This window comes from Lepidochelys kempii, chromosome 11, assembly GCF_965140285.1.
Source record: "Lepidochelys kempii isolate rLepKem1 chromosome 11, rLepKem1.hap1, whole genome shotgun sequence".
NCBI lineage: Eukaryota > Metazoa > Chordata > Testudines > Cheloniidae > Lepidochelys > Lepidochelys kempii.
The window spans coordinates 33,043,436-33,069,437 of NC_136390.1; the positions used below are offsets into that span (position 1 = coordinate 33,043,436).

Genomic DNA, 26,002 nt, shown 5'->3' on the forward strand with positions numbered 1-26,002 from the left:
ATAGTACTGTGTAAATGTATTTAAAGAATAATAATTTTAATGTGCCAGGCTCTGGAGGCAATATTAACCATGTAACATCTCTTTAGTGGAAGTTAATGATCTCAAGACATGAGTGATTCACTCCTGCACTCTCACCAACATTCTCTCCATGTTTGGGCTATTGTTGTGTGCATTCTGTTATTGCTGCTTTGTTTGATTACACAGTCAGTTTATACTGTGCTTACTGTATTAGGGCCAATTTAAATTCCACTGTGGTCAAGTAAAAGACCCTAAATGACATCCAAGACAGGAGTAATCAAATACCTTAAATCACGAAAGAGCATTTTAAGCAGTATTGTACCATTGGATACGACAGCTGTCAAGGCATGACTGGGACTACGGAATGAAAGACTACATGCAGACAGATGCATTGAAATAGATCTGGAACCCCACGAAGACCTTCCTGGAGGAGCCGATACAGACTGGTCAATGTGGAGATGCCTGAACCACCTGAGCATACAGACTGGCGGATCAAAGACTAATGTGCTCAAATGGGGCTAATCTAATTACACAAATATATGCAGTGAGATGAGGTGCAGACCATGAAGCACCTGCTCATTTGCCAACTATTTGGGGAGATCTGTATAAAGGAGGACCTCGCTGCAGTGATGGAAAGAGCCATTGCTTGTGCACGGTTCTGGAAAAACATCTAGTTTGCAACAAGGATACGAGGAGGAAGAGGAGGGAAATGCATCCAGCCCTTACTCTGTCGAGCTACATTTGAGATTCCTTACATATGACATATGCAGTATCTAGCATTATAACATTTCCAGAATCTTTAGAAATTGTAAATCTTCATCTCCTGACTCCTAACAAAATAAACATGGCCATTAGTTGTAATTAATATTGGATAGGTACTGGCAAGCTCAGTGGGGAAACAAAATATAATGATTCCTTAAACATATTTCATAGTGAATTGGGTATAGAGAAACAAAACTTATATTTGCAACATGACAAAGTAAAATTAGAATAGATTTACTACATCTACATTCAACAAAGTTGCATAGTATATTTTATATGAGGGACATTAGTAAGTCACTTTAATAAAGAAGTTACAAGTGCCTTTTTCTGGGCTGTTCAATCTATGTATAGAGTATGTGGGTTTGTTGTTGTCTTGTATTAGTGTAAACAATGGCTGGGTCCTTTTCATAATTTGTGGATTTCCAAACAAAACAAATTGGATATTCAGTTATGCCAATCTTCAGCCACTGACTTTCAATTTTTAAAATGTACTACAAGAGACTGTACATTGGGAGCTATTAAATGCTCTTGCTTTTGTTTGTGGATAAAAATGTAAAGTTAAGTGATGCTGGCTGCAACAACAAATTCAAGCTGGCAAGGGTTCTGCAAGGCTAAACTGTCAATCAAAAACCTTATTACACATAGATCTGACATCATACCCACGCATAATAAGGCTTTTCAGAGACAGCTTCTTTGACAAAAATCCAAGACTCACAATTTATGTAACATTTAATTTCTTGATATCAGAGAACTCAATGCACTCATCTAATGTCTATACAGTGTATCCCAGTTATGCCAAATGGATTCTGTGCCAAACAGATTGTAGATAGCACATTATTCATTGATTAAATTAATTAAAAACAGAACTTTTATTTAGGCAGAGCATCTTGTGCACAAAAATAAAGCTCACTTTAAAATATTTAATAACCAGCCATTCCTAGAGTAAGTTTTTTCTTCAAGTCAACTGGAATACAGCAATCAAGAACAGACAGCAACTGTCATTATGCCAAAATTCAGCAGAAAGAAGCAATCATTTTACTATAACAATGTAGATTTAAAGTCTTTGAAAAGAGAAGATGGAAAGCAAACATCTCTGCTTTGCCTCATTATTCCTGTAGCACCCAGAAAACTTTGGCCAACTTGTGTTCCCTTTATACTCTCCAGAGAAACGGTATTATGTTCAGCAGATTGATGGTCATGGGCTCTTCTTAGAGTAGTTAATAATTGCCTAAGCAGTCTCTGAGATGTTTCTAATGGGCAAGCCCCTGGACTTGAGTTCAATGAAGTTTTGGATCTATATTTATTACAGTACTACCCCATGTACTGGGGACATAACAGACACAAAGGGTGAAATACTGATCCTACTGAAGTCAATGGGTGTTTTGCCTTGACTTCAATGGGACCAGGATTTCACCCAAAATCTTGTCACCAATACCACAATGAAAATGATGACAATGAAAACATATTACTGCCTCATTTTTTAAAAAAGTCACCCATTCCATTCTAGTGGCAAAGCAGAATCTTACAAGGTTAATTTAACTAACAGAATCTCTACTGCTTTGCAATAAGAAGTAAATGGGTGCCGAGACTGATGAACTATCATGCAAAGAAGAGGCAATTAAATATGCTACAGAACAATTAAGTATTGCTATTATACAACAAACACAGACAGGAAAAATACAATTTTCTACTTCATTAAGAGCTTTTCAAAGAGCTGCACTGTCTCCTTCTTGACTATCTAGTGATATCCACTTTAGGGATATGTCTAGGATGAATGGTGTAAGTGATCCAGGACAGTCCTAAAAAGTAATTAGTTCTTCATTGGAATGACTTATTTGGAAAAAAGGTTTACAACTGTCATAAAACTAAAGTAATCTGGAATCAAGCCTGTTTCTTTTAAGGCTAAATTTGGCCAATTGTTAGAGCTTTCAATTTCATTTTTGAGGGGACTTTGACTGGTTGAAGATTTTCTCTTGATGAATAATCTGGGTTGAAACATAGCCTAAAACAAAATCAGATTTCACCTACTAAATCAGAAACTTCAGGATTCTCATTTACAAAGGTAAAACCTTCAACATCCATCACAGTTATTCAAATGACAAATACACAAAAGATGCAGCGTTTCTCAGACTTAAACACGGGGTTAGACTCCAGTCTCAGCAGTGTGTAACTGAAATCACCATATCATCATGGCATTTCTAGATTGTTACCTGATCATGTCTCTTAGTATAGAATGGAGTTCCTTCATTTCTGCAATATCAGTGAAACTAGGAAGATGACCTCCTAGTGCTTCACAGAATCTTTCTGCCTCTTCCCATGTCCTGGTTCTCAGCACTCTTTCACTGTGAAAGAACTTCACAAAAACATCAAAGTGACAGCATGACTCAGTGACAGCCCTGTTTAGTCTCTGCTAATCTACTCAAATGTGGGCATTATTTGTAGGAACAAATTATTTCTTTCAAGGGGAAGAAGGTGGCAAGGTTGATTTTAAACTTTTTTTTTAAATCATTCTTTTTCCCCAGTTTTATTTGCAGGAATGGCTGGATTCTCTGGATTTTTTAGTTCAATTTTTGTTAGTCTACACTCAGCTCGACAGTATTTCTCCTCTTGTCTGTATGTACCACAATAATTTTTGAAAACTGCATCTGGTAAATTCCAAAATGCCAAGGAATGTTCTACATATGAAAAGACAAAACTGTATGGATTTTGGTGAAAATCTGAAAAGCCTGATTTTCACTAAAATCAGGCCAACAAAATGTCCATTTTGTGCTACAGGCAGAGGAAGCTCTCAGACACCCTCTACTGCTGCCGACGCATTTCACAGGCAGCACTCACCAGAGCATTGCACATTTCCTTTTTTATGTAAGCCAACCTATATTCCCAACTTCATCCCTTACCCCCACCACTATGGCCAGCCTACTCCCACTTAGGCACTCGGCCCCACTCTGGCCAGCTGGGATCCTCCCCTACTCCCCACTCTCACCAACCCCTCCTCCCAGCTCTATCCAACCTCCCAGCAGGGACTCCATTCACACTTAAGAAGTTGGATACCCAAAGCTCAGCCTACCTGAGCAACAAAATGTGTGATCTCTAGTTTACTATCTGTCTAAAGTTTGTACGACATCCTAAACACTGAATGCAGAAATTAGGAGGTATAAATCAAATAAGCCATTCATTTTAACGGGATTTGATTCTAAGCAATTCCATTAGGATTTTTAAATGGAAAAAGAAGTGTGCTTCTAAATTCAAGATCAATGAAGCCATTCCAGCCAACAGCTAATTGACTCAGAAAGCTATCTTAAAATAGCAAATACAACTTCAACATTTGGCTATACTCTTTGGTGGATGAGAGCTACATATTCCCGTAGCCAGAATTAAAAGTCAAATCTCCCCATTTATGGCCTCTGACAGTACACAAGGTGATGTGAGAGGGGAGAAGCTGCAAGGTGCCAAGTGCCTTCTTTGTGCCTCTGTACAACAGCCATGCACAGTCAGGCTGGAGGAAAGACATTCCTTGTTAGTGCCACCAACAGCACTAGCCTCCTGAAAGGAGGCAAGGCAATGGCAGAGCTATGCCACAACTTCCTTGCACTGGACAGCAGTGCTGGCCTGGCATGGAGGGGAGTGCATGCTGCACCTTTCAAAGGATGGTAGAGTTGCTGCTCCAGTGTGCACTGCCTAAGAGCCTTTGGAGGAATTCTGCCCGAGTCAGCAAGAATTCTTCCTTGGGCTCCTGGTGCAGTGTGGCCTCTCTGAAACTCCCCGCACTACAGCTTAAAGCCACAAACTGGCCATTAACACGTAAATACAGACAGCTGAAAGAGAGTTCCATAATAAATAAGGCACTTAATAGGAAAAATGTATTACCTTATAGCAGGCAAGGCCTGATCCATTTTGCCACCCAGGAGGACAAGGGTCAGTTGGCTTAGGAAGTACTTCTGGCGGCCTGGGAGGCCCAGTATAGTTCTTGCAGATAGATAAGGCTGTAAAGGTTTTACAGTCCTTGGCCTCCCATTTTCCAAGAGATTTCCCACTTGACATTGCTACACATCCTCCAGGAAATGCTAAGATTTTAATAAACAAAGACAACATTTAAAATCTCCTTGCTGGTTTTCAGAAAGTCCACCGGTTTCTGAATTACTGTCGTGCCATTCTTGTGAGACTATAAATGCAACTTATCACAATTATTTATTTTAGTTTTCTTAACTGTTAAAGATTTTACCTGGCTGTAAGGAATTCCAGTTTGCATACATCACAGCTTCATTTTTTCTCCCATCTGCATCACCCCAGGTATACTTTCCTGAACGGTTGATATCTTGCAAGCCTATCCAGAAATATTTTTCTTTGCCTTTACTGTATTTTCCAATCAAACTGTTTATAAATTCTTGCTCAAACCTGTAATAGTCACAATTTATTTCAAAAAGATATTACAAGGACATTTGTAACTATCAAATCAATTTGAAAATGAAGGGATATTCTCTTCTCTATGCAGATGGGTAAGTCCAAATGGTTATAAGAGGTGGTTGATGCATTCTGTACATTAAGATAATTTAATTTCTAAATATGCAAATTTGAATTGCCTACAAAACACTAACACCTGATAATGGCTAGGCAGGTGGTAAGCTGAGACTACTGCCTACCATGCGTATCATTCTTGTTTTAATGTTACCTTGTCCTCCCACCACCAACTGTTGCTGTGCCACATAAACCTAGCTTATGAGCTCTTTAGGATAGAAATTGTTTTCTTATTACTTGTCTATACTGTGCTTACCACCACAGTCCTTGATTGGAGCCTCTAGCATCTAATGTAGTACAAATTAATAAATAAATGAATAATAATCATAAAAGATACAGGGCTGTACCTGTTCATTATTGTAAGATTGCACTGAGCTCCAAAGGATACTTTATTGTTATGAATCTTGTAACAGAAGTCTCCATGTCTCTTCCATCCCTAAAAGTTTAGAGAATGAAACATTTATATTTTTATAGACAAGTTCTGATAGTATAGTCCAACCTACTTCCCTAAAAGAAAGCATTACACCATTGTTTGGTGTCCAGGCACAGACATGCTACGTATAAGACTCAAGATCAGGTATTACAGAATTTTCACCCTCTCAGCCAGGGAAGAAAGAACATGTAAAGGAGTGACACACCATGGGCTCTACCAAATATCCTCACTTTGGGTAAGGGCCACAGGATCAAGCCCGAGACCTATATTGTGTGGGGAAACAAGGCAAAAGAAAATATATCACTATGTGTGCAAAACTGTGCAGGAAAAGCACTGTGACTGTTGCTTGTTAAAAGTCGATATTAGAGTGAAATTCTGGCCTCACTGAAGTAAATGGCAGTTTTGCCACTGACTTTAATGAGCTCAGGATTTTAAAAATGTTTATTTTAAAGATGCAATTAATAATATCAATTTAGGAACATGACTGGAATAGTGATTTAGAGGGGAATAGCTTGTTCAGGAACGTAGGTAGGGAAAAAAGGGAGGAGGTGTAGCATTATGCATCAAGAATGTATTCACTTGTTCTGAGATCTGGAAGGAGCTCAGAGGCACACCATTTTAAAGTCTTGTGGTGAAAATGGTTTTAATTGAATTAAACAAACAAACAAACCCAAAGGGAATTAATGAAAACACATCTATTAAAATTAGGGTTTGTAAAATCTATTTTTTAAAATAAACAAATATTACATCTTATACGTTGGAAATAAACTGCCTGCCAGAATCCCAATATACTTCTCAGTAAACAGAGGGGTATGACATTTAAAAGACAGTACCTACCAAGTGAAGAGAATTTTAAATTAAGTCAACTTTTGGGTGTAAACTACTTGGACGTATCTTTATAAAACTAGGATAATCCAATGTTTGATAAATTCTTTTAAAATTAGAACTCCAAAAATAGAGGAAATAAAAGTAATTTATGTAGGCAGAATTTCACATTGAAGTAAGGTAAAAGAATCACAAATTTTTAAAATAATTGACATTATGAATGATTACCTCTTTCGGGAAACACTGTTTATCAGATGTTTCATTCAAAACTTCTCCTTTTTTCATACACACATATTTCAGTTTCTCTTCACAAGATTTGACTCTCCACCGACCCAACTATTACATAGGAGGAAAAAAAGGGGATTTAAAAACCCCTCAACATTTTCAAATTTGAACTTATTTCCAGCTATATTTTAGTTTAAAATCATTGCTGTGATGTAGACATAATCATGGTGGAATTCCTCAAGGGCTTCTTTTCCATGGGTCCAGATGATGAAGATGTCATCAATGTAGCAAAAGTAGAGTAGGGGCGCTAGAGGACGAGAGCTGAGGAAGCGTTGTTCTAAGTCCACCATAAAAATGTGGGCATACTGTGGGACCATGTGGGTACCCATAGCAGGGCTGCTGATTTGAAGGTATACATTGTCCCCCAAATGTGAAATAGTTATGGGTGAGGATAAAGTCACAAAGTTCAGCCACCAGGTTTGCTGTGACATTATCGGTGATACTGTTTCTGACAGCTTGTAGTCCATCTTTGTGTGGAATGTTGGTGTAGAGGGCTTCTACATCCACAGTGGCCAGGATGGTGTTTTCAGGAAGATCACTGATGGATTGTAGTTTCCTCAGGAAGTCAGTGGTATCTCCAAGACAGCTGGGAGTGCTGGTAGCATAGGGCCTGAGGAGGGAGTCTACATAGCCAGACAATCCTGCTGTCAGGGTGCCAATGCCTGAGATGATGGGGCATCCAGGATTTCCAGGTTTATGGATCTTGGGTAGCAGATAGACTACCCCTGGTCGGGGTTCTGGGGGTGTGTCTGTGCGGATTTACACAGTATGCAAACTTTGGATAAATAATTTCAAGCAATTTCTTTTTTTAAAATAGTGTCAAATAGTTATTTCTGAAACAAAGAGATTTGCTTTCATTATCCCTGTGATATAGCATTATATATATATTTCATTATTCCCAGATATATTTCTGTATATATCAAAGATGATTCAGTTGTATTTGGGGGTTTTTGCTTTCAGCCTTCACACATACACCACATAACACTGCATCTACTATGACTGAAAGAGTATTGGGTTCTTACCTTTCCTGAATAGGACACACAGTTAGGAGTGCTGTTAAAAGGAATTGTTGGTTCATTCTGATTCCAGTAAGTGAAAACCACTTTGGACCCATCTGACCACTTAAACAAAGCTGGAGTATCCTCATTCATGAAACCCATCCATATTTCCTCTTTAGTTTCTAAAGTTAAAATGGGGATGAGAATATAACTTTAGTTTAGCAAGTAAGATAACTGCAAATGAAAATGAAACCAACAAATTTAAGATTTAACAGCATGCAAAATACTATAGGAGCCTCCCAAAACCTGCCATGTCTCAGAATACACTGCATTATTCTCAAATACCCATTCTCACAATGAGATCAGGGATCTGAGACTGGCACAAAGCACTTTTTACCATCCCGTTTTTTATTATTATGTATAAATATATATAACTGCTTTTTTGGTGATGCTTACACATACAAGCAAAATTACCATTAATTCAAAAAGAGAAAGAATCCTCAGTTTTAGACAGCAGCAATGGAGAATACGCAGACAAGTTCAGTGACCAATAGCCAAGTAATAACTCAAATAACTGTATATATTTGAATGAAGAACTATCACCATTCTGTTCAAAACATAATACAACAAAACACAAAGTAAAATAAAAATAAACAGAACCCTACCAATATAAAACAGAGTAAACAACGCGAAAAAACTTTGGAGAAAAAAAAAAGTTTCCTCAAGAGAGGTTGATCTTCTTGGATCAGTTCCTCAGCTAACGTGAGTCAGTTTACTCCACTGAAATCAATGTAATAACACTACTGAAGTCAATGGTGGTACACCTATGTAGACATGCGGAGGATCTGGCCTTGTATCTCTCTATCTAAACTGCTGATTCATTAATTTCTGGCCTCATGGAGCTATTGTTTATTTTGTTAATATTGTTAACTATCCAAACTTACCATTATGAAGCTTTGTAACAACCAGCTCAACATCTGCTAAAGAATGTATGCTGATGAGGTCACTTTTGTTTTCTCTGCACGACTGACTTGCCATATTCCAGGAAGCTTGGTTATTCATCTGCATATAGCAAAAACCACTGTATGGAAGCCAGCCTGAATCACATTGAGTCTCCAAGTACCTCCAAACATCTGAGAATGAAGAGAATGTGGATTAGGTGCCATGTGAGTTACACAGATTATTGTATGAACTGAAAGTTTGTTAAATGTTTTCTTGCAGAATCTTGAAGCTTCCAAATCAGAGCTATTATAATGTGTTCACTCAGCAGGTAACTGTTAATATTTCCTCTTTCTCTAGCTCTGATCTCAATGTCCCAGATTGTACCCTCCAATTCACTGAGAAGAGGGGACCATTTTAAAGAGTAGCTACCCCAACTATGTCAAATGGAAGGAGAGTTCTACTTTTGTGATACTGTTCAAGTTCTCTTCCCAAAGTACAGAAATTGCTCTAACAGGAAGCGCACAGAAGATGCTCCAGTCTCCACCAGCATTCCTGTATGTCACACACTTATTACAAATATCATTGACTTAAAGTAAAATGGAGAGAGGTAACGTTAATAAAAACAAGTAACATGGCTCTTACTACGTTGGAACCTAAGCCAAGGGTCAAAGAGAAACATGTGGGGCTTGCATCTAGCCAGCTGGTTTAAGGGGGAGAAACCATAACAGTGATTAGTAATATTTATGGCTGGTAGGGAAGGGGCAAAGAAAACGCAGCTAATTGCAGTGGAAAGTAAAAGTTATCCATTACCCTAAATGTGATGTAAGCGAAAGGTATGTGTCAGAAAAACAACGACGACTGCCACATCTTCCCTTGAAACTGCATTAGAACACACTGCCAAGCAGCTAAAAAACAAAGCTACTTCATTGTTAGTGACCAGTATATTACTCCTTTAGCTTCAGCAGCTTGATTTAGAAGGCATGCATGTCAAGTATATAATATTATTTAGATGTATTGTGGTATCACTGAATAGCCTCATTCAAGATTAATGCTGGGAAAACACAAAAATTCCCAAACTCAGCACTGAAGAACCTACTATCTTTTTCTCCCAAGTAGGTTTCCAGTAAATAGTCTCAACCTCCAATGAGGTTCAGCCTTACTGATTTAAAATACAGCACAAAACAAATATATTTGAAGTAATTACAAGTTGTATAGTAGAATGTTACAGTAGGTAAACTTACTATTTCATACTGCCTGTCAGACCTTTCCTAGAAGCTTACTGAATGTTTACAGCACTTCACAAAGTATTTTATAAAACAGAAGAGAAGACATAGACCCTGCCTCAAAGACCTTACACACTAACTCAGACAAAACCAAACAAGGAGACACAGTTCAGGTATGGGAGGTGTGAGGACACCACTGGTAATGAGGTCAGTGTCATAACAACACTTAGCTTTTCTCTAGTTTACATCATCAAAGCACTGTACAAACATTAGCTACCTCTCAGCACACCCCTCTGCAGCCGGTATAAGAGAGGTAATGATTATACAGTGGGTCAGACATCAACTCAGGAGTTCCTGGCTTCCAATTCTGGGCTTGATATAAAGCCAATGAAGTCAATGAAAAGACTCCCATTGAGTTGAATGGGCTTTGAATCAGGTTTCCTATGCTCAATCCACCTAAAACACACGCCTTGTCAATATAGGCAAGCTTTGTAAGGGAAATGGGTTTTCAGAAGAATTTGAATGAGTAAGGATGCCTAGAGGATAGGAACTTCCAAACGTTGGGTAAAGTATGAAACAAGCCACAAGTTGAGAATAGGAAAATATGATAAAGAAAGCAGTATGGAGGAGGCAACTGGGAAAAGCTCAGGGAATGCTAGAAGGAAGTGGGAGATCAGGGTGAGGGAAGATCCTGCACTGTCTTGAAACGGAAGGCAAAAAGTTTGAGCTTGATGTAGAAAAAGACAGGAACTCAGTGCAAAGGGATTTTGGGGAGGGAGGTTGATGTAGTCAGAGTGGGGAGAGGACCATTACTTTAACACTGGCAGGTGACTATAGCAGCAGTGGGCATTACCCTCATTATCACTATGTACTGACCAGAAACAGACGCACAGGGATGGATTACCTGGTAATTCTGATTTTGTATTGTTAAGTGGCTTCTTGCAGACATATGGAAGTGCAGTCCCACAGTGGTAACTTTGCCATTGACCTGAGGCAGCATTCATCGCCACGCAGCTTGACCCATCCAAAGGCAACACATTTTGCATGTCTTTGGGAGAGAAAGAACTATATGTAAGAGTTCAGATTTATATAAAGTGAAAGTGATTATTGCTTCTTTTGTCTCACACTTTCTGACGCAATAATAATACTTTGTACTTCTGTAGTATCTTCCATCTGAGGATCATAATGCACTTTACAATCTTTGGCCTGAGGAACTTGTTTTACAATAGGTCACATAGGAAGCCTTCTGAAAGAACCAGGAATAGACTCAAGGAATGCTCATTCCTAGTCCTGTACTTTAACCACAAGACCTAGCAGAATATTCTATCTAAACTACAATTAACACAAGGAAAATTTAAGCTATGACATAAACCAACAGATAAAAGGAAATGAATTAATGAAATAATTGTAAGTAAAAGTCAACTCTTAAATTTCCTTGTGTATATTTAGAGGTAGCTCAGTTACAAATACCTGCTCTTAAAATCATGGGAGTTTCAGCTGGAAACTACCAATATAATGTTTACCAAAACAGAAAGCCTGTATTAATACAGGAAGCACGGTAAAAGCAAAACGAAAGAATAGTGACAACATTTACCACAGAAATCATTTGGTAATAGGCACTGCTTTATGTTTTATCATCAAGTTTTTCTGTCTTTATAATGAGTGAGACAACAAGTATTTCAATACATGGTCCCTCCTAGTCACTTCTCTCTGTTGTTTGGAAACTGGTGCCAAAAGAATAATTTGTTTTTTTCATTAAGGACACAATCCTGCACACTTGGAAATTATTGGGAGTTTTGCCATGGATTTCAACAGGAAGTGGATCAGGTTGTAATTTATTGGGCTTTCCCATCTACCACTTAGAAGTTTTAATTTTTGAGCTACATAGTTTGGATTGTCAGACAACTGGGGGCAGATTCTGCCACGCTTACTTATGATTAGGGTTTTCAAGTGATTAAGAAAATTAATCGTGATTAATTGCACAATTAAAAAAATTAATCATGATTAATCGCGCTGGTAAACAATAGAACAGCATTTTTTAAAAATATTTTTGGATGTTTACTACATTTTCAAATATATTAATTTTAATGACAACACAGAATACAAAGTGTACAGTGCTCACTTTATATTTATTTTTTATTACAAATATTTGCACTGTAAAAAACAAATTGTATTTTTCAATTCACCTCATACAAGTACTGTAGTGCAATCTCACAAAAGTTCAACTTACAAATGTAGAATTATGTACAAAAAAACCTGCATTCAAAAATAAAACAATGTAAAACTTTAGAGCCTACAAGTCCTACTTCTTGGTCAGCCAATCACTCAGACAAACAAGGCTGGTTACAGTTTGCAGAAAATAATGCTACCTGCTTCTTGTTTACAATGTCACCTGAAAGTTAGAACAGGCGTTCACATGGCACCGTTTTAGCCGGCATTGCAAGATATTTACATGCCAAATGCGCTAAAGGTTCATATGTCCCTTCATTCTTCAACCACCATTCCAGAGGACATGCTTCCATGATGGTGATAGGTTCTGCCTGATAATAAGCCAAAGCAGGGCGGACTGATGCATGTTCATTTTCATCACCTGAGTCAGATGCCACAAGAAGAAGGTTGAGTTTCTTTTTTGGTGGTTTGGGTTCTGTAGTTTCTGCATCTGAGTGTTGCTCTTTTAAGACTTCTAAAAGCATACTCCACACCTTGTCTCTCTCAGATTTTGGACAGCACTTCAGATTCTTAAAACTTGGGTTGAGTGCTGTAGCTATTTTAGAAATCTCACATTGGTACCTTCTTTGCATTTTGTCAAGTCTACTATGAAAGTGTTCTTAAAATGAACATATGCTGGGTCATCATCCGAGACTGCTATAACATGAAATATATGCAGAATGTGGGTAATACAGAGCAGGAGACATACAATTCTCCCCCCAAGGAGTACAGTCACAAATTTAACTGACGCATTTTTTTTTTAATGATCATCATCAGCATGGGAGCATGTCCCTGGAATGGTGGCCAAAGCATGAAGGGGCATATGAATGTTCAGCATATCTGGCATGTAAATACCTTGCAACGCTGGCTACAAAAGTGCCATACGAACGCCTGTTCTCACTTTCAAGTGACATTGTAAGTAAGAAGCAGGCAGCAGTATCGCCCGTCAACGTAAACAAACTTGTTTGTCTTAGCGATTGGCAGAATAAGAAGTAGGACTGAGTGGACTTGCAGGCTCTAAAGTTTTACAGTGTTTTGTTTTTGAGTGCAGTTACGTAACCAAAAAAAAATCTCCATTTGTAAGTTACACTTTCACGATAAAGAGATTGCACTTCAATACTTGTATGAGGTGAATTGAAAAAACACTATTTCTTTTGTTTATCATTTTTACAGTGCATGTATTTGTAATCAAAAATAATAATATAAAGTGAACACTGTGCACTTTGTACTGTGTTGTAACTGAAATCAATATTGAAAATGTAGAAAAACATCCAAAAATATTTAATAAATTTCAGTTGGTATTCTATTGTTGTCAGTGTGATTAATCGCGATTAATTTTTTTATAGCGACTAATTTTTTTGAGTTAATCACGTGAGTTAACTGCGACTAATTGACAGCCTTACTTATGATGAATAGCACCCTGCTTTGCAAATCGTCCCATTGAAATCACACATAAGGTGTGACTCATGTAAAAGTGGCAAAGCTGGGTCCTTAGACTTTGAAGAGATGATAAAAGAAATGCTTTATGTGGCAAATCTTATAAAAAGCTCTACTTAGCAAACTTATCCAAAAATAATAAACTCTCACAAAAGCCACATCTTATCTCTCTACTCACTTGCTTCCTCAAATGACTACCATTTGATGGAACAAGAGGATATTCAATAAGCTGGAAAAAGAGAGAGTTCAGTTCCAAAAAGACTACACAGACTTACTTTGAGGAGGGGCAGGAACAAACATGAGCCTTAGTATTAATGTATAATCCGTATATACAACAAACAAGTATGTATAATCAGTTATACAACAAAGATTCTCATAAATTACCCACAACAAATGAAACCAGATTTCAAATGCAAGGCTTCAAATTCCAAGATACCTAATTGAGCAAAACTCTGATTTCACTGGAACTCTGAGGAATTTAAAATAAGTTTTCCAAAATTTGTCTTTGTACCTCACCTCCTACAAAACCACAAGTTAATGTAACCTTAAAGTTAAAAGTTTAACTGCACAAGTCAGGCTTCTATAGCAATTTATCCCAGGTCCCTGGCATATATGTGTTAGTTTATATGCTGTTAAATGTATGCCTTCATATAGCACTATAATGTGGTGAATTACAGTGGTTATGATAATCATATCTTTGAATTCCACAATTTGTGCATAAAATCTCATCCATTCTGCCAGTGGGAAAAAGAAATCATCAAAGAACCCTGGAGCTGCACCAAATATGCAGACAGACAATCTCAAACTGAAGGTGTTTTTAAAAGCTGTCTTTTTTCCTAGAGGTTTATTAACCCTAATCTTCTATAATTTAAAACTTGTGTGAATAGTAGGATTCACCTTTTAAGAAAAATGTTTAAGGATGTTTTTCAACTTTTTACTGCAATGGAACAATAATGTTCTCTTTGGTAAAGTGCAATAAAAGAAGATGAAAAGTAAAGTTCCAGTGTGTATTATGAATATATGTTCATTCAATTGAAAAGATGGTTACCTGGATTCCAGTTAAGAAAGTTCAAGGGTGTGTGGTCTGACCACTGCCAGCCTCCAGAAATGTCCAGTTGGTTTAAGCCAATCCAAAACACCTCTGCAATGCCATCTTTAGCTGGAATTAATAATTAAAAATGGTTAATTAAAACTATGTTCATCCATTAAATAGTTGTTTTTAAACTAAGGAGCTAACTGAAAATATGTCCAGTAGAGAAACATTTTGCATTGAATATGGATGTGCAACTTCTACTGAAGTAAGAAGAAGTTAAGGTCCCTGGGCAGAACTTAATTTGTTACAGAATTCCGTTTTCTTCCTCCTGTTCCCTCCAGAAACTGATTGTTTTATTCTTCCATACTCAAAGACACAGTGACACCTCCTCCAGTCCAAGCCTGAATAAAGCCCTGTATGGCTGCACAGGTGATTACATGACAATGACACAAAACACCCTCTTCCTCAAGGGATGAGTGCACTGTTAGAATGAATATAACTAATTTGATTTCCAGATCCAAGCGGATCCCATGCACTGCACTGACACTAAACTGTCAGGTTGACCCATTCTGCATTTTGTGTGTGGACACAGGCCGTTTACTTCTGTTTACATTCACAAACACTATAATACAATCAGATGAACTATATGAGAAAATCTCAGGTTAGATTAGTAATTCATTCCTATTATACAAGTTACAGCACCAAGAGATCTTACATGCCAGAGAATTTTAATGCTACCTTGAAGTTATTCTACTTGTCAGGGTTCCCTGATATTCTGCTGCCAACATACTCATCTCATCCATTTATTACAGATAGGTATACCTACCTTGTATATAACTTAATTCAGTTGTATTTGTGATGCTCAGTAAATCTCCCCCCTGTGTTTGACATGAAATATAGGCTTCTTTCCAAGAAAGAGGAGACTGTGTGTTTAACTGGTAGCAACTTTCAGATCCTGGATCGTGTTCCCAGGTATCACGACAACCATTCTCTGTATAATGCAAACACATGATCTGGTGACTATAGAAAAACAATAACTGCATTTGGGTTTTTTCAAACATTTTAGTGAACATTATTGTAATACAGAGGAAAATGCAAGGAAGTGTTTTAGTTGTATATTAAAATCACTCATATTACAGAGTATATTTGTATTGATTGTTGTATCAATGTTCCAATATCAGCGAGACCTAATTTTAAAAGAGTTTAGTCTGCAGATATTATACCATAAAATGGAGCTGTACATGAAATTGCAGAACTCTGTTAGGACATCTATTTTGAAAACCTACGTGCCTGGTTTTAAGCAGATTCCCCATTTGGCATCCTGAATGTAATTGGAGGTTGTGGCACACCATTCACCATCTGTGTGTGTTACATCCCGAATGCAGTCATGATACCATGTCTTATTAACTAGGAAGGGGAACTCACAGGGCCTTCCATAGGAGTTACCATCCCTCGTATAGATCTCTGTAAAAGCAACCAAACAGCAGATTTAGTATCTGAAAGAGAAATCTGAACACACCTGAAAGCATTATAATGAATGAATAATTTAAAACTCCCCTCTCACAAGTTTGTTGAGGAAGAAAAGAGTAGCAAATAAAAGCTACTACTTACATGGAGAACATTAACTTAAAAATTACCAAATCACACTGCTATCTAGGAATATTGTACTCTTATTGTTACAAATAACACATAATAATACTATAACCAGAAGAGATTAAATAATTTTTTTTCTGTTTCTCTCCATTCCCCAGGCATTATTTTTTTATTAGCCAGTATATTATGACAGTGTATTAGCCATTTTCACTATACTTCCTGTATGGTCAATTAGACCCCAATCCTGTGAACACACTTGTGTTGAACTTCATGCATTTCAGTAATCCCATTGAGTTCAATAAGACTCTTTACACATGTAACATTAAGCATGCGTATAAGCATTTGAAGGATCATCACCTTAGTTAGTTTCCCCCTTTGTTCCTGTGAATCCTTCCCACAAGGAGTTGGGGCCAGCTAGCCACAAAGCACCACCAAGAGCTCTGAGGACACAAGTGAGCCACACCCTAGTATGGGACCCCTGGATTCGATTTCAAGTTGATGTTGTCCCTTTAAACAAACACGAAAATGCTGTATATTACCGTTAACTGCTATTACTTTCTGCCTAGTCTAAGGCAAATTGTAAAATGTATAATATCACCCATAAAGGTCTCTTACAGAATACTTTACCTAGCTCAGATTTGACTCCATGCCTGCTGGACAACAGAGGCACTGCACAAACTACTCCCTTCTCAGAAGAAATAAATACAAGACAGCTCTTAGGGTCAGAGACACAGAGTGCACCAAGTTTGACTGCCATGTCAATGCGGTAATCTGAGTCATCATGGCTATAGCACTAGAGGGATACACTAAACACATTCAAAGCACCCCCTTCGCCTCATGCAGGGGCAGGTTATTCTCTGTATGACAGATTGTTCGTCAACTAGGGAAGAAATGCTAAAGGAACATTGTGGCCTGCAGCAACTTTTCCCCAAGGCTAGGTCTACACTAGGAACAATTTGCTGCTATAGCTATTCTGGTATAATATACCAGCAAAGCTCTCCCAGCAAGGACACAGCAAAACTGTGCTTTTGCTAGTATAACTACATCTGCACTAGAGCTTTTTGCCAGCACAGCTATGTCAGTCAGGGATCACACCACATGACATGCCTGACCAGTACAGCTATGCTAGCAAAAGTCTGAAGTGTACGCATGGCCTAAGTGACAGCTCCCTCTGTTAGAGGGCAAGGAGTCATATGACCCTCAGGACTCCCCTGAGAGTCCTCTTAACCTAAACAAAAATCAAGGATCAGGGAGAGGAAGAAGGGATTCCCCCAGTAGATCTCTGATAGGGGAATCTCTTGGAGGGGAGGAAGAATGGTCTACTAGATAGAGGAGTGGACTGAAACTCCGGAGACCATTGTTCAGTTCCTGGCTTAGCCACAGACTTCCTGTGTGACCTTGGGTAAGTTACTTGGGGCCAAGTTTACATAAGTATTTTGATGTCTAAAGATGCAGACAGGTGCCCAATTTCCTTCGGTACTTTTGTAAATCAGATCTTCAAAAGGTATTTAAGACACCTAAGTGAGTCACACACCTAAATATCTTTGAAAAGCTGGGCCTCAGTGTTTACCTGCATCCTTAGGCACTTAAATACCTCTGTCTCTCAGTGCCTCATTCCCCATCTGTAAAATGGGGATAATACTACTTGCCTACCTAAGAGGGGTATTGTGAGGATAAAATCCATTGATGATTGTGAGGTGCTCAGATACTATGGTGACGATAGTTGTAAAAACAGTGCTGGGAGCTGTCCCTGTGGGCACAGGTTCCCTACAACTTCCAAATCAGTATAGGAAGCTGATCCTCTTCCTATTGTGGCAAACACAGGTGAGTTGCAGGGTAAGTAAGCATGACTGGAACTCCCTGTAAAAATCCATGAAGCTGACACATTGTCCTCCTTTAAACCCTTCCTAAAAATTCACTTCTGCCATGATGCCTACAGAACACTTGACAATAGAAAAGCAGCTGGTGTGCTTTAACCACTGCTTCTTATGCTAACCATAATAGTGTCATTGTTTCTGTGCACTCCTTCATGTGTCTGTTATATCCATCTGTTGTCTCTTGTCATATTCAAAGCTTGTATAGGCTTTTGGGGGCAGTACCATCCCTTTCATCATATGTCTGTACAGCACCTTTCACAATGCAGTCCCAATCCCTGACTTGAGCCACTACTGCAATGCAAATAAATAAAATAAAATAATAAATAATAAAGTAATAATACATAGGGTTTCTGTTTTTCAGCATATATTAATTTCATTTTGGAGGGGTTATATTTAGTAATTGTTGAGTTCGATGTAGATGGGATTTTCAGGGTTTTCTTTTTATATATGCTGTATGAATAATGTATATTATATACTGTAATGCAGAGGTGGGCAAACTATGGCCCGTAGGCCGGGACCGTCCTGCCCGGCCCCTGAGCTCCTGGCCTGGGAGGCTGTCTCTCCTCCCCCGCAGCCATGCCGCTGCGCAGCACAATGCTCTGGGTAGCAGGGCTGCAGAGCCCGGCCTGACCCGGTGCTCTGGACTGTGCGGCGTGGCTGCCTGTCCTGGTGCAGCCACACCGCCAGCCACCGGTGCTCCAGGCAGCGCAGTAAGGGGGCAGGGAGCAGGGGGGAGGAGGTGGATAGAGGGCAGGGGAGTTCGGGGGGTGGTCAGGGGCATGGATATGGGTCAGGGCAATTAGAGGGTGGGGAACAGGGGTAGGGGTCCCAGGGGGGCAGTGGTCCCCAGGGGGCTGTCAGGGGGCGAGAAGCAGGGGGGCGGGTGGGTTGGATAGGGGACGGGGGACGGGCCATGCTTGGCTGTTCGGGAAGGCACAGCCTCCCCTAACCGGCCCTCCATACAATTTCAGAAACCCGATGCGGCCCTCAGGCCAAAAAGTTTACTCATTACAGCAGGGGTGGGCAATCTCTTTGTAATGTTCCGTGGTGCTATATAACATAGTACTGTTTCAAATAGCACGATGTTAAAGTGCACTAGGGAACCGTTAGTGTGCACCAGCAGGATCAATATGGACTAATTAATGCACAACACAGTAGTGCACTTTAGAAATCACACCCTCATAGTTCATCTCACTGCTCCACGTACACAAGCCCTTAGATACAAATAACAATTTATGTGTTTTCTAGTGTTTATTGGACAAACACCAATTTCTTTTTCAGGGATGTTTTACTGGTGTTTATTGGATAAAACTGAAAATCAGACGCCCTATAATAAGTTACTCTAGCTATGGCAGTAGCAGTAATTTTGGAAAGATGCATGGCACCAAGACACAGAGAGAATCTGAAGGAGGAGCTCACGAAAGCTCATGCTCAAATAAATTGGTGAGTCTCTAAGGTGCCACAAGTACTCCTTTTCTTTTTGCAAATACAGACTAACACGGCTGTTACTCTGAAACCTGAAGGAGGAGAGTGAAGATGATCCTGGAAAGAAAGGCAGAGGCTGTCTTTATTTGTGTGTATCATCAAAGCAAAGCATTTTAATAATGAATAAAATAAATATAATAATAGTTAATAATAGAGAGTTTTGGAGCATGTTGCATGAGATCATCTTCCAATCAGCTCAGCAGCTGTCTGGTATTGAACTATTACTGGTTTTGGCTTTGCACAGTGTGCAGACTATTCCCCTTTACCTAGATAGCAGAGAATAAACTATTAAAGACAAAAACTGTCTCTCTGTTCCTTCTTTGCACTACCCCAGAGACAGCTATTTCCTGCCTTTTATACAGGGCTTGTGGCAAAGATACAATCCAGGCCTATTTCTTTTCAAACTAAGCAGTTAGTGGTTTGTTATTAAGAGTCTGACTTTTTTTAAAAAAGTTAAAATAATGCTGTTACGGGGGAAAGTAGCTCAATCTACACTTTCTCCATGAAAAACTTTTTACTTGTGAACTTTCACACAGTAGCCAGTGAACACCAATTATCATGGTTAAAATATTGTTCATTTAAATGCAAAAATATTGCAGATAACCAGTTACACAGTTTTCAGATCACCACTCCTACTAATCAGTGTCAAGAACAGATTTAGGGTAGTAGGGAAAGAAAAAAACCTGAAATCCTGGTCTGAATTAAGTTAATGGCAAAACTTCCACTGACTTAAACAGGGACAGGTAAAGGCCTATAAACTACAGTCCTGCTAGAAGGTGGCTGGTGTTTCATATATGAAAGGAATGCTATCAAAAGAATGGTAGGTGTACATGTACAAAACTAGCCTTTTACTTAACACCACTTCTCTGTAATTAATCAATCAATCAATAATGCCACATTACAAATTTGCAATACCTGAACATCATTATCTCTCTGTGGCAAAAACTTCCTTCCTTTATCAGTCTTTCAAATGCTTAGAAGTTGGCATATTCCCACATATTGTTAGTGAAAATCATCACCATATCTCCTACTTCTTCCAGAACAAAATCAAAACCACAGACTTACCACGGTAAGGGTATTCACAAATATCATAGGAAGAGTTACTTCTTCTCCAGGTGTCTGACGAATTTATATTTGCAGTCACAACATTGTCTTTTAAAGTCAGTTTGTACTGGGATGCACCAAATATGGAAGCATCAACACATCGCCACCATAGCATGAGCTGTGAATCACAATTAACCATTTTCAAAGGAGATGCTGGTCTGACTATATTTAATCCAAGGCACTGTTGGGATCCCAAGTGGAAAAGGCGATTTTGGGAGACCCATTTCCACAAAGTTTCATTTGTCTCCTTGCAGTCTGCTGCCAAAATCTGTGAGTTTTTAACTTGTAGGCACTTGCTGGTTTTTTCATGGCGAATGGTAAATGCACCATTACCTGTATATAAATACACATATGCGTCATTTACATGGGAAATTTTGTTTTTAAAATTAAGACACGTTCTGATATGCTCTACCAGAAAGAACTAGCAATTGCAGTATATATACGATTGCTTATCACTAAGGCTAAGATTTTGTCATGGGTATTTTTAGTAAAAGTCAGGGACAGGTCAAGGGCAATACAGAAAAATTCACGGAAACCCGTGACCTGTCCCTGACTTTTACTAAAAATATCCATGACAAAATGGGAAACCTCTGGGCAGCTGCAGGGCTGGATAGGAGCTCTGGGGCCCCAACCACTCATGGGGGCTTGGAGTTCCCCTCCACACAGGCTGGGAGCTGCCGGGAGCCCCCCTGCCGCCACAGCGGTGGGAAGCTGCAGGGATAAGCTGCCACCCATGGCGGCCGGGTGCTGTGGGGATCCACCTGCCGCCTGTGACGGGGAGCTGCTGGGGTCCCCCTGCTGCTGCAGCAGACAGAGGCTGAGAGTGGCTGGGAGCTGCCAGACACCCCCGCCGTCTGCAGCGGCCAGGGGATTCGGGGATCCCGCTGCCACCTCCGACAGCGGATGGCTGTGGGGTCCCCCTGCCACTGTGGCAGTGGGGAGCTGTGGGTATCCCTTGTTGCCCAGGGCATATGGGGGTTGCGGGGATCCCCCACAGCAGCTGGAAGCTGCAGCAGTAAGGGTACCCAGCAGCTCCCAGCTGCTGTGGGCTGAAGTCACAGAAGTCTTTGGAAGTCACAGATTCTGTGACTACTGCAACCTCTATGACAAAATCGCAGTCTTACTTATCACTGGCACAACTTATATAAACCTTAGCGTTAGTAGCACATTCAATTTCATCTTCCTTAGTGAAACATTTCTGTTAATAAAAAAAAAAGATTCTTTCTAAATGTTCATAAAATGAGTTTACAATGTAAGGCCCGATCCTAAGCCCCGTGAGGTCAATGGGAGTCTTTCTATTGACTTCAGTGCACACTGGATCAGATGTTGGATTAATTGGCAAACTATCTGGGTCTGCGACTTTGTTTTCATGCCTGTGTGTAAATCAACTAGAATGCTGTAGTTGACACTCAAGCAGTAATAAATAATCACCATCATCATCATCTCTATCTGCTAATCAGCAGGAACTATCTCTGAATGTGTGTTTGTATGGTGTCCAGCTCAATGGAACCCCCATCCAGACTGGGGTCCTTGGTTGCTACTGTTATATTAATTAATAATAACGATAATATAATAATGGACAATTATCCCATTTCAGAAATGTGCATACAACCATAAAACCATACAATTAAACAGGGCTTGAAATATTTACCCAACACTTACCAGTCGGAGGACTAAGGTAACATTTTCAGAAGCATTAGGGGCCTACGGCCCTTCAAGAATGACTTAGATTTTGTCTATATGGGAAAGTTTTTTCTGGTATAACCTAAGGTGTGGATTTAAAAGGATATAGTTACACCAGTATAACTTCCCATATGGATACTTACTGGCCTTTTTTCAATATATCTTACGTCAGTTGGAAAGGATTTGAGGCTAAACCGGAAAAAAAAAAATCTTATACCAAAATAAGCGTGTCCACAGGGTTATACCAGTTTAACTATATCAGTATTATGGTAAAACTGTTCCTGTAGGCAAAGCCTACACTATAAAGTAATATTCACATATGCTATGTCAGCTAGGAGTGTGAAAAAAATCACACACCCCAGCTGATACAGCTCTGGCAGCAAAACCCCCAGTGTAGTCGCAACTATGCTGGCAGAGGAGTATGTACCTCCCCCATTTCCAGTGGTAAAGTGGGATGGGTCCTACTCCTGGGGGTGTGAGAGGCTCAGGGGAGGGGGGTTGCACAGCAAGTCTGCCCTCCATACACCCCACAGCATCAACTCCTGTGGTTTCTGTTCCACAGGGCTGGGTGGGCTCGGTTTCCTACTCCAGACATTGTGATCTTGCCCCTTCTGTCACAGGTCCACTCAGGTTTGGCCCGGCCATATCTGCTTAGGGTCCTTTCTAGCCCTACATAGCTATGATTCTTAACAGATAAGATTCAAGATTGTGCTTCTACTGGAAGAACAGAGAAACACCAAGGAATCATAGCTTAAGAATCCACTTGAGTTGTAATCCTTCCCTTCTCACGATCTGACTATTTTGGAACATCTGCAGAGATTGAGAATTACAACTGAGATGTAATCAGCACTCAGATACTGTTCTGATAAGCACCTTAGTAGTACTGTACCTGATGAGATAAGGAAAGAGAAAAAGATATACTGTGCATTTTGGTTGTCTCTTGGGCATGTGAAAAGCAGCATCCTTCGTCCTGCAGCTATGGCAAGCCTTCCCAGGCTGGAAAGCAATGTGATCTTTCCAAGCCATTTGGACAGTACAGGGTACAGATAGGGATAGCGGATTTTGAAAAAAAAATTCTTTTGTAAGTGAATTTAGAAAAGCTTCCCACACTACTTCAACCAACATGCCTCAGCTCTCTGTCTACAGGGACCTTCTCTATTCAATCTCTGGCTTCTCTTCTGAGTCTGCCAACAGGAATACCTGGGATGTCTTTGGTGATGTGGACCTTTTTTCAGTAGAGTTACAAATGAATTCAAATTCCTTTTTATGAACATCAGATGACAACATTCATCAGATTGTAACAACTGTCAATTGTTCAGCCAACCTGTGTATGAATAAAACTCCCAATCGGATCCTGAGAGATCAGCCTTAGACTATTTTAAATATTAGAGCCCCTGGAGAGCTAATCTGCCCCTGCTAACGTTTAATATTCTAAAAGATCCACATTTGGATGAACAAATCAGCAGCTGGTCTGCCTAGGATCCATGGTGACTGGCAGAAGAATTTGTCTAGCACCTGAGAGTGGGGCTACACACTGGAAGAACTCACTAGTGCCCCAAACCTAAACACATCAGCTCAAGCACTTTTCTAGCAGCAGGGGCACCTCCAGAGTGCAACAGACTAGGAATTAAGCAGGCCACCATTCTTTGGATTTTGCTATCTACCCTGCTTGCCTCTCCTTCTTTTAATACATTGGTTTGCCCTTGTCACATTATAGTGAAACTAAACTTCTTCCATTTCCTTGGCCTTAGCCAGAGAGGTCGCTTTGCCTCACCTATCAGTGAACAAACACAAACGCCTGAGCTGAAATTCCCCGGCTGCACCACTTCCTTATACTGAGGACCCGAACTCTCATCTCTCAGGGCTGGGTTTCCCTGAGTGTTTCGGTTCCATCTACTGAGGCCAGGACATGGGCCGTATGGGGTTGTGTTATTTCTGGAAACGCGAAGGGGACGACTACATGGAGGAGGCAGAGAAGACTCGCCGCAAATGCGAAGAAGGGGATGAAAGTAAAAGTGAATTCGCGTTTAGGCGGAGCCCTGCCCCGACCAGCAGCCTTCATGGTCACTCCTACAGTGGGACCGTCTCGCCCGTCCATGCGACGCTCCCGCCCCTGAGTGCGGACCCCTTCACCTCTCCACGGGGCGCACATCCCTTCCCACTAGGGGACCCTGCCCCTCGCCACAGGCGCCCGCTCCTCCCACCCAGTTACAGGCGTTTGCTCCCCGCTCCCTCAAGTGTCCTGAAGTTGCAACTAAATGCGCCACCAAAGCGCAGATGGGGCAGCTCAGGGACTCTTCCCTCCTCCAGCTCCCGAGTCTTCTCCGGTGCCCAGCTGCCTGGGCTCGGCTCAGGGTCCCCGGGGCTGTGGCCCCGCTGCGCCAGGGAGCCGGGCCGGGGGAGCACCTGGAAGCAGGTAAAGGTGAAAGTCCAGCGCTGCGTTACCTGCGGATGCCCCACGCGCAAAGCAGCAGGCTGCGAGCAGAGCCACCCAGCCGCAGGTGGCCAGTGAGCGCCAGGGCGCCCGCCTCATCCTCCCACAGGGCGAGTCCGGAGCAGCCCAAGCAGCCGGCGCGACCCCCGGAGAGATCCCCGAGCGCTTCCCGGCTCAGTGACACGCCCCAGTCCCCCCGGCTCTCGCGGCAACCCATTGGAGGAGGCTGGGGCCAATCAGAGCGTTCCCCTCGACTCCAGGCTGGGCGGGTAAGTTGTTGCCGGGCGAAAGCATGTCAAAGGAGTTTACCCTACTAGTTTTAGCATGGACCTTACTTATGTAAGCAGTGTCAGGATGAGCTCCACCCTGACATCTGGTGGTGAGGTGTGGCAAGTTGTGGAAAACAACTTCAGGGGCCAATCTCATTTGCATAGGCACACCCACCCCGCCTAGAATGAGCCCATAGCTGCCCAAATGGTCACTTTGGCTGCTGTGGGATCCCCGGTGTCTCTGTTATTGGGGCAGGAAGAATAAATTGTTATTACGCTGATTATGGGAACTGTGCTTGGAACTGTACTTGAGCTTTTGTTATGATGGAGGGACGCACCATCAACTAAGTAGCACTCGCTAGGCAAGGGTCATGGGTTCCCAAACTCTGTGAATGGAGAGAGGCTGAGGACAAGTATTAATACTTGGTGGTATGGGCCCCTTGGTGAGGGTCTTACATGCTAGTTGCACTTCCTGTCTCCCCTGTGGAATATCAGAGCTAATTTTGATTTCATTAGAAGTCTAGTTACAGGCTGCTGAGCTCACTTTGGGCTACTAGTGCACCAGCACTGAGGCTCCCCTACTACAAGCTGAATTCACCAAAGAGCTGAACTGACTAAGAGCTGAAATCACTGAGCATTGTGTTAAATAGTGGGGGAGCCTAAAGATATATTGTGGAGCAGTTTGCGGGACGGCTGGAGTGCCTTGTGGACCGGCTGGTGGAGCAGTTCGTGAGACGGCGGGAGCTGCTTGTGTGCCACGGAGCCGAGCGAAGCAGTTTGTGGGGCGGCTGGTGGAGCGAAGGCCTATGGAGCTGTGCAGCGGTCAGCTTCAGATCATGTAAGGTGCCCCTTACCTCTCTTCCCCACCCCCCCATTTC

General features: G+C 40.8%; 1 protein-coding gene across 1 annotated transcript in view; it reads right to left on the minus strand.

Annotated features, from left to right (window-relative positions):
• The window catches only part of LY75 (lymphocyte antigen 75), an 81,902-nt gene extending 56,833 nt beyond the window's left edge, over nucleotides 1–25,069 (minus strand). Inside the window, exons 1-13 of the mRNA XM_073305589.2 lie at nucleotides 24,867–25,069; nucleotides 20,700–21,071; nucleotides 15,970–16,143; nucleotides 15,506–15,670; nucleotides 14,695–14,805; nucleotides 10,906–11,049; nucleotides 8,781–8,969; nucleotides 7,861–8,018; nucleotides 6,782–6,889; nucleotides 5,643–5,731; nucleotides 5,003–5,175; nucleotides 4,648–4,844; nucleotides 2,991–3,133 (exon numbers count right to left, since the gene is read on the minus strand). Of these exons, the coding sequence (XP_073161690.2) occupies nucleotides 2,991–3,133; nucleotides 4,648–4,844; nucleotides 5,003–5,175; nucleotides 5,643–5,731; nucleotides 6,782–6,889; nucleotides 7,861–8,018; nucleotides 8,781–8,969; nucleotides 10,906–11,049; nucleotides 14,695–14,805; nucleotides 15,506–15,670; nucleotides 15,970–16,143; nucleotides 20,700–21,071; nucleotides 24,867–24,954 (2,111 nt within the window). The 5' untranslated portion in view covers nucleotides 24,955–25,069. The remainder of the gene's footprint in view (nucleotides 1–2,990; nucleotides 3,134–4,647; nucleotides 4,845–5,002; nucleotides 5,176–5,642; nucleotides 5,732–6,781; nucleotides 6,890–7,860; nucleotides 8,019–8,780; nucleotides 8,970–10,905; nucleotides 11,050–14,694; nucleotides 14,806–15,505; nucleotides 15,671–15,969; nucleotides 16,144–20,699; nucleotides 21,072–24,866) is intronic.
• Nucleotides 25,070–26,002: the final 933 nt, after the last annotated feature.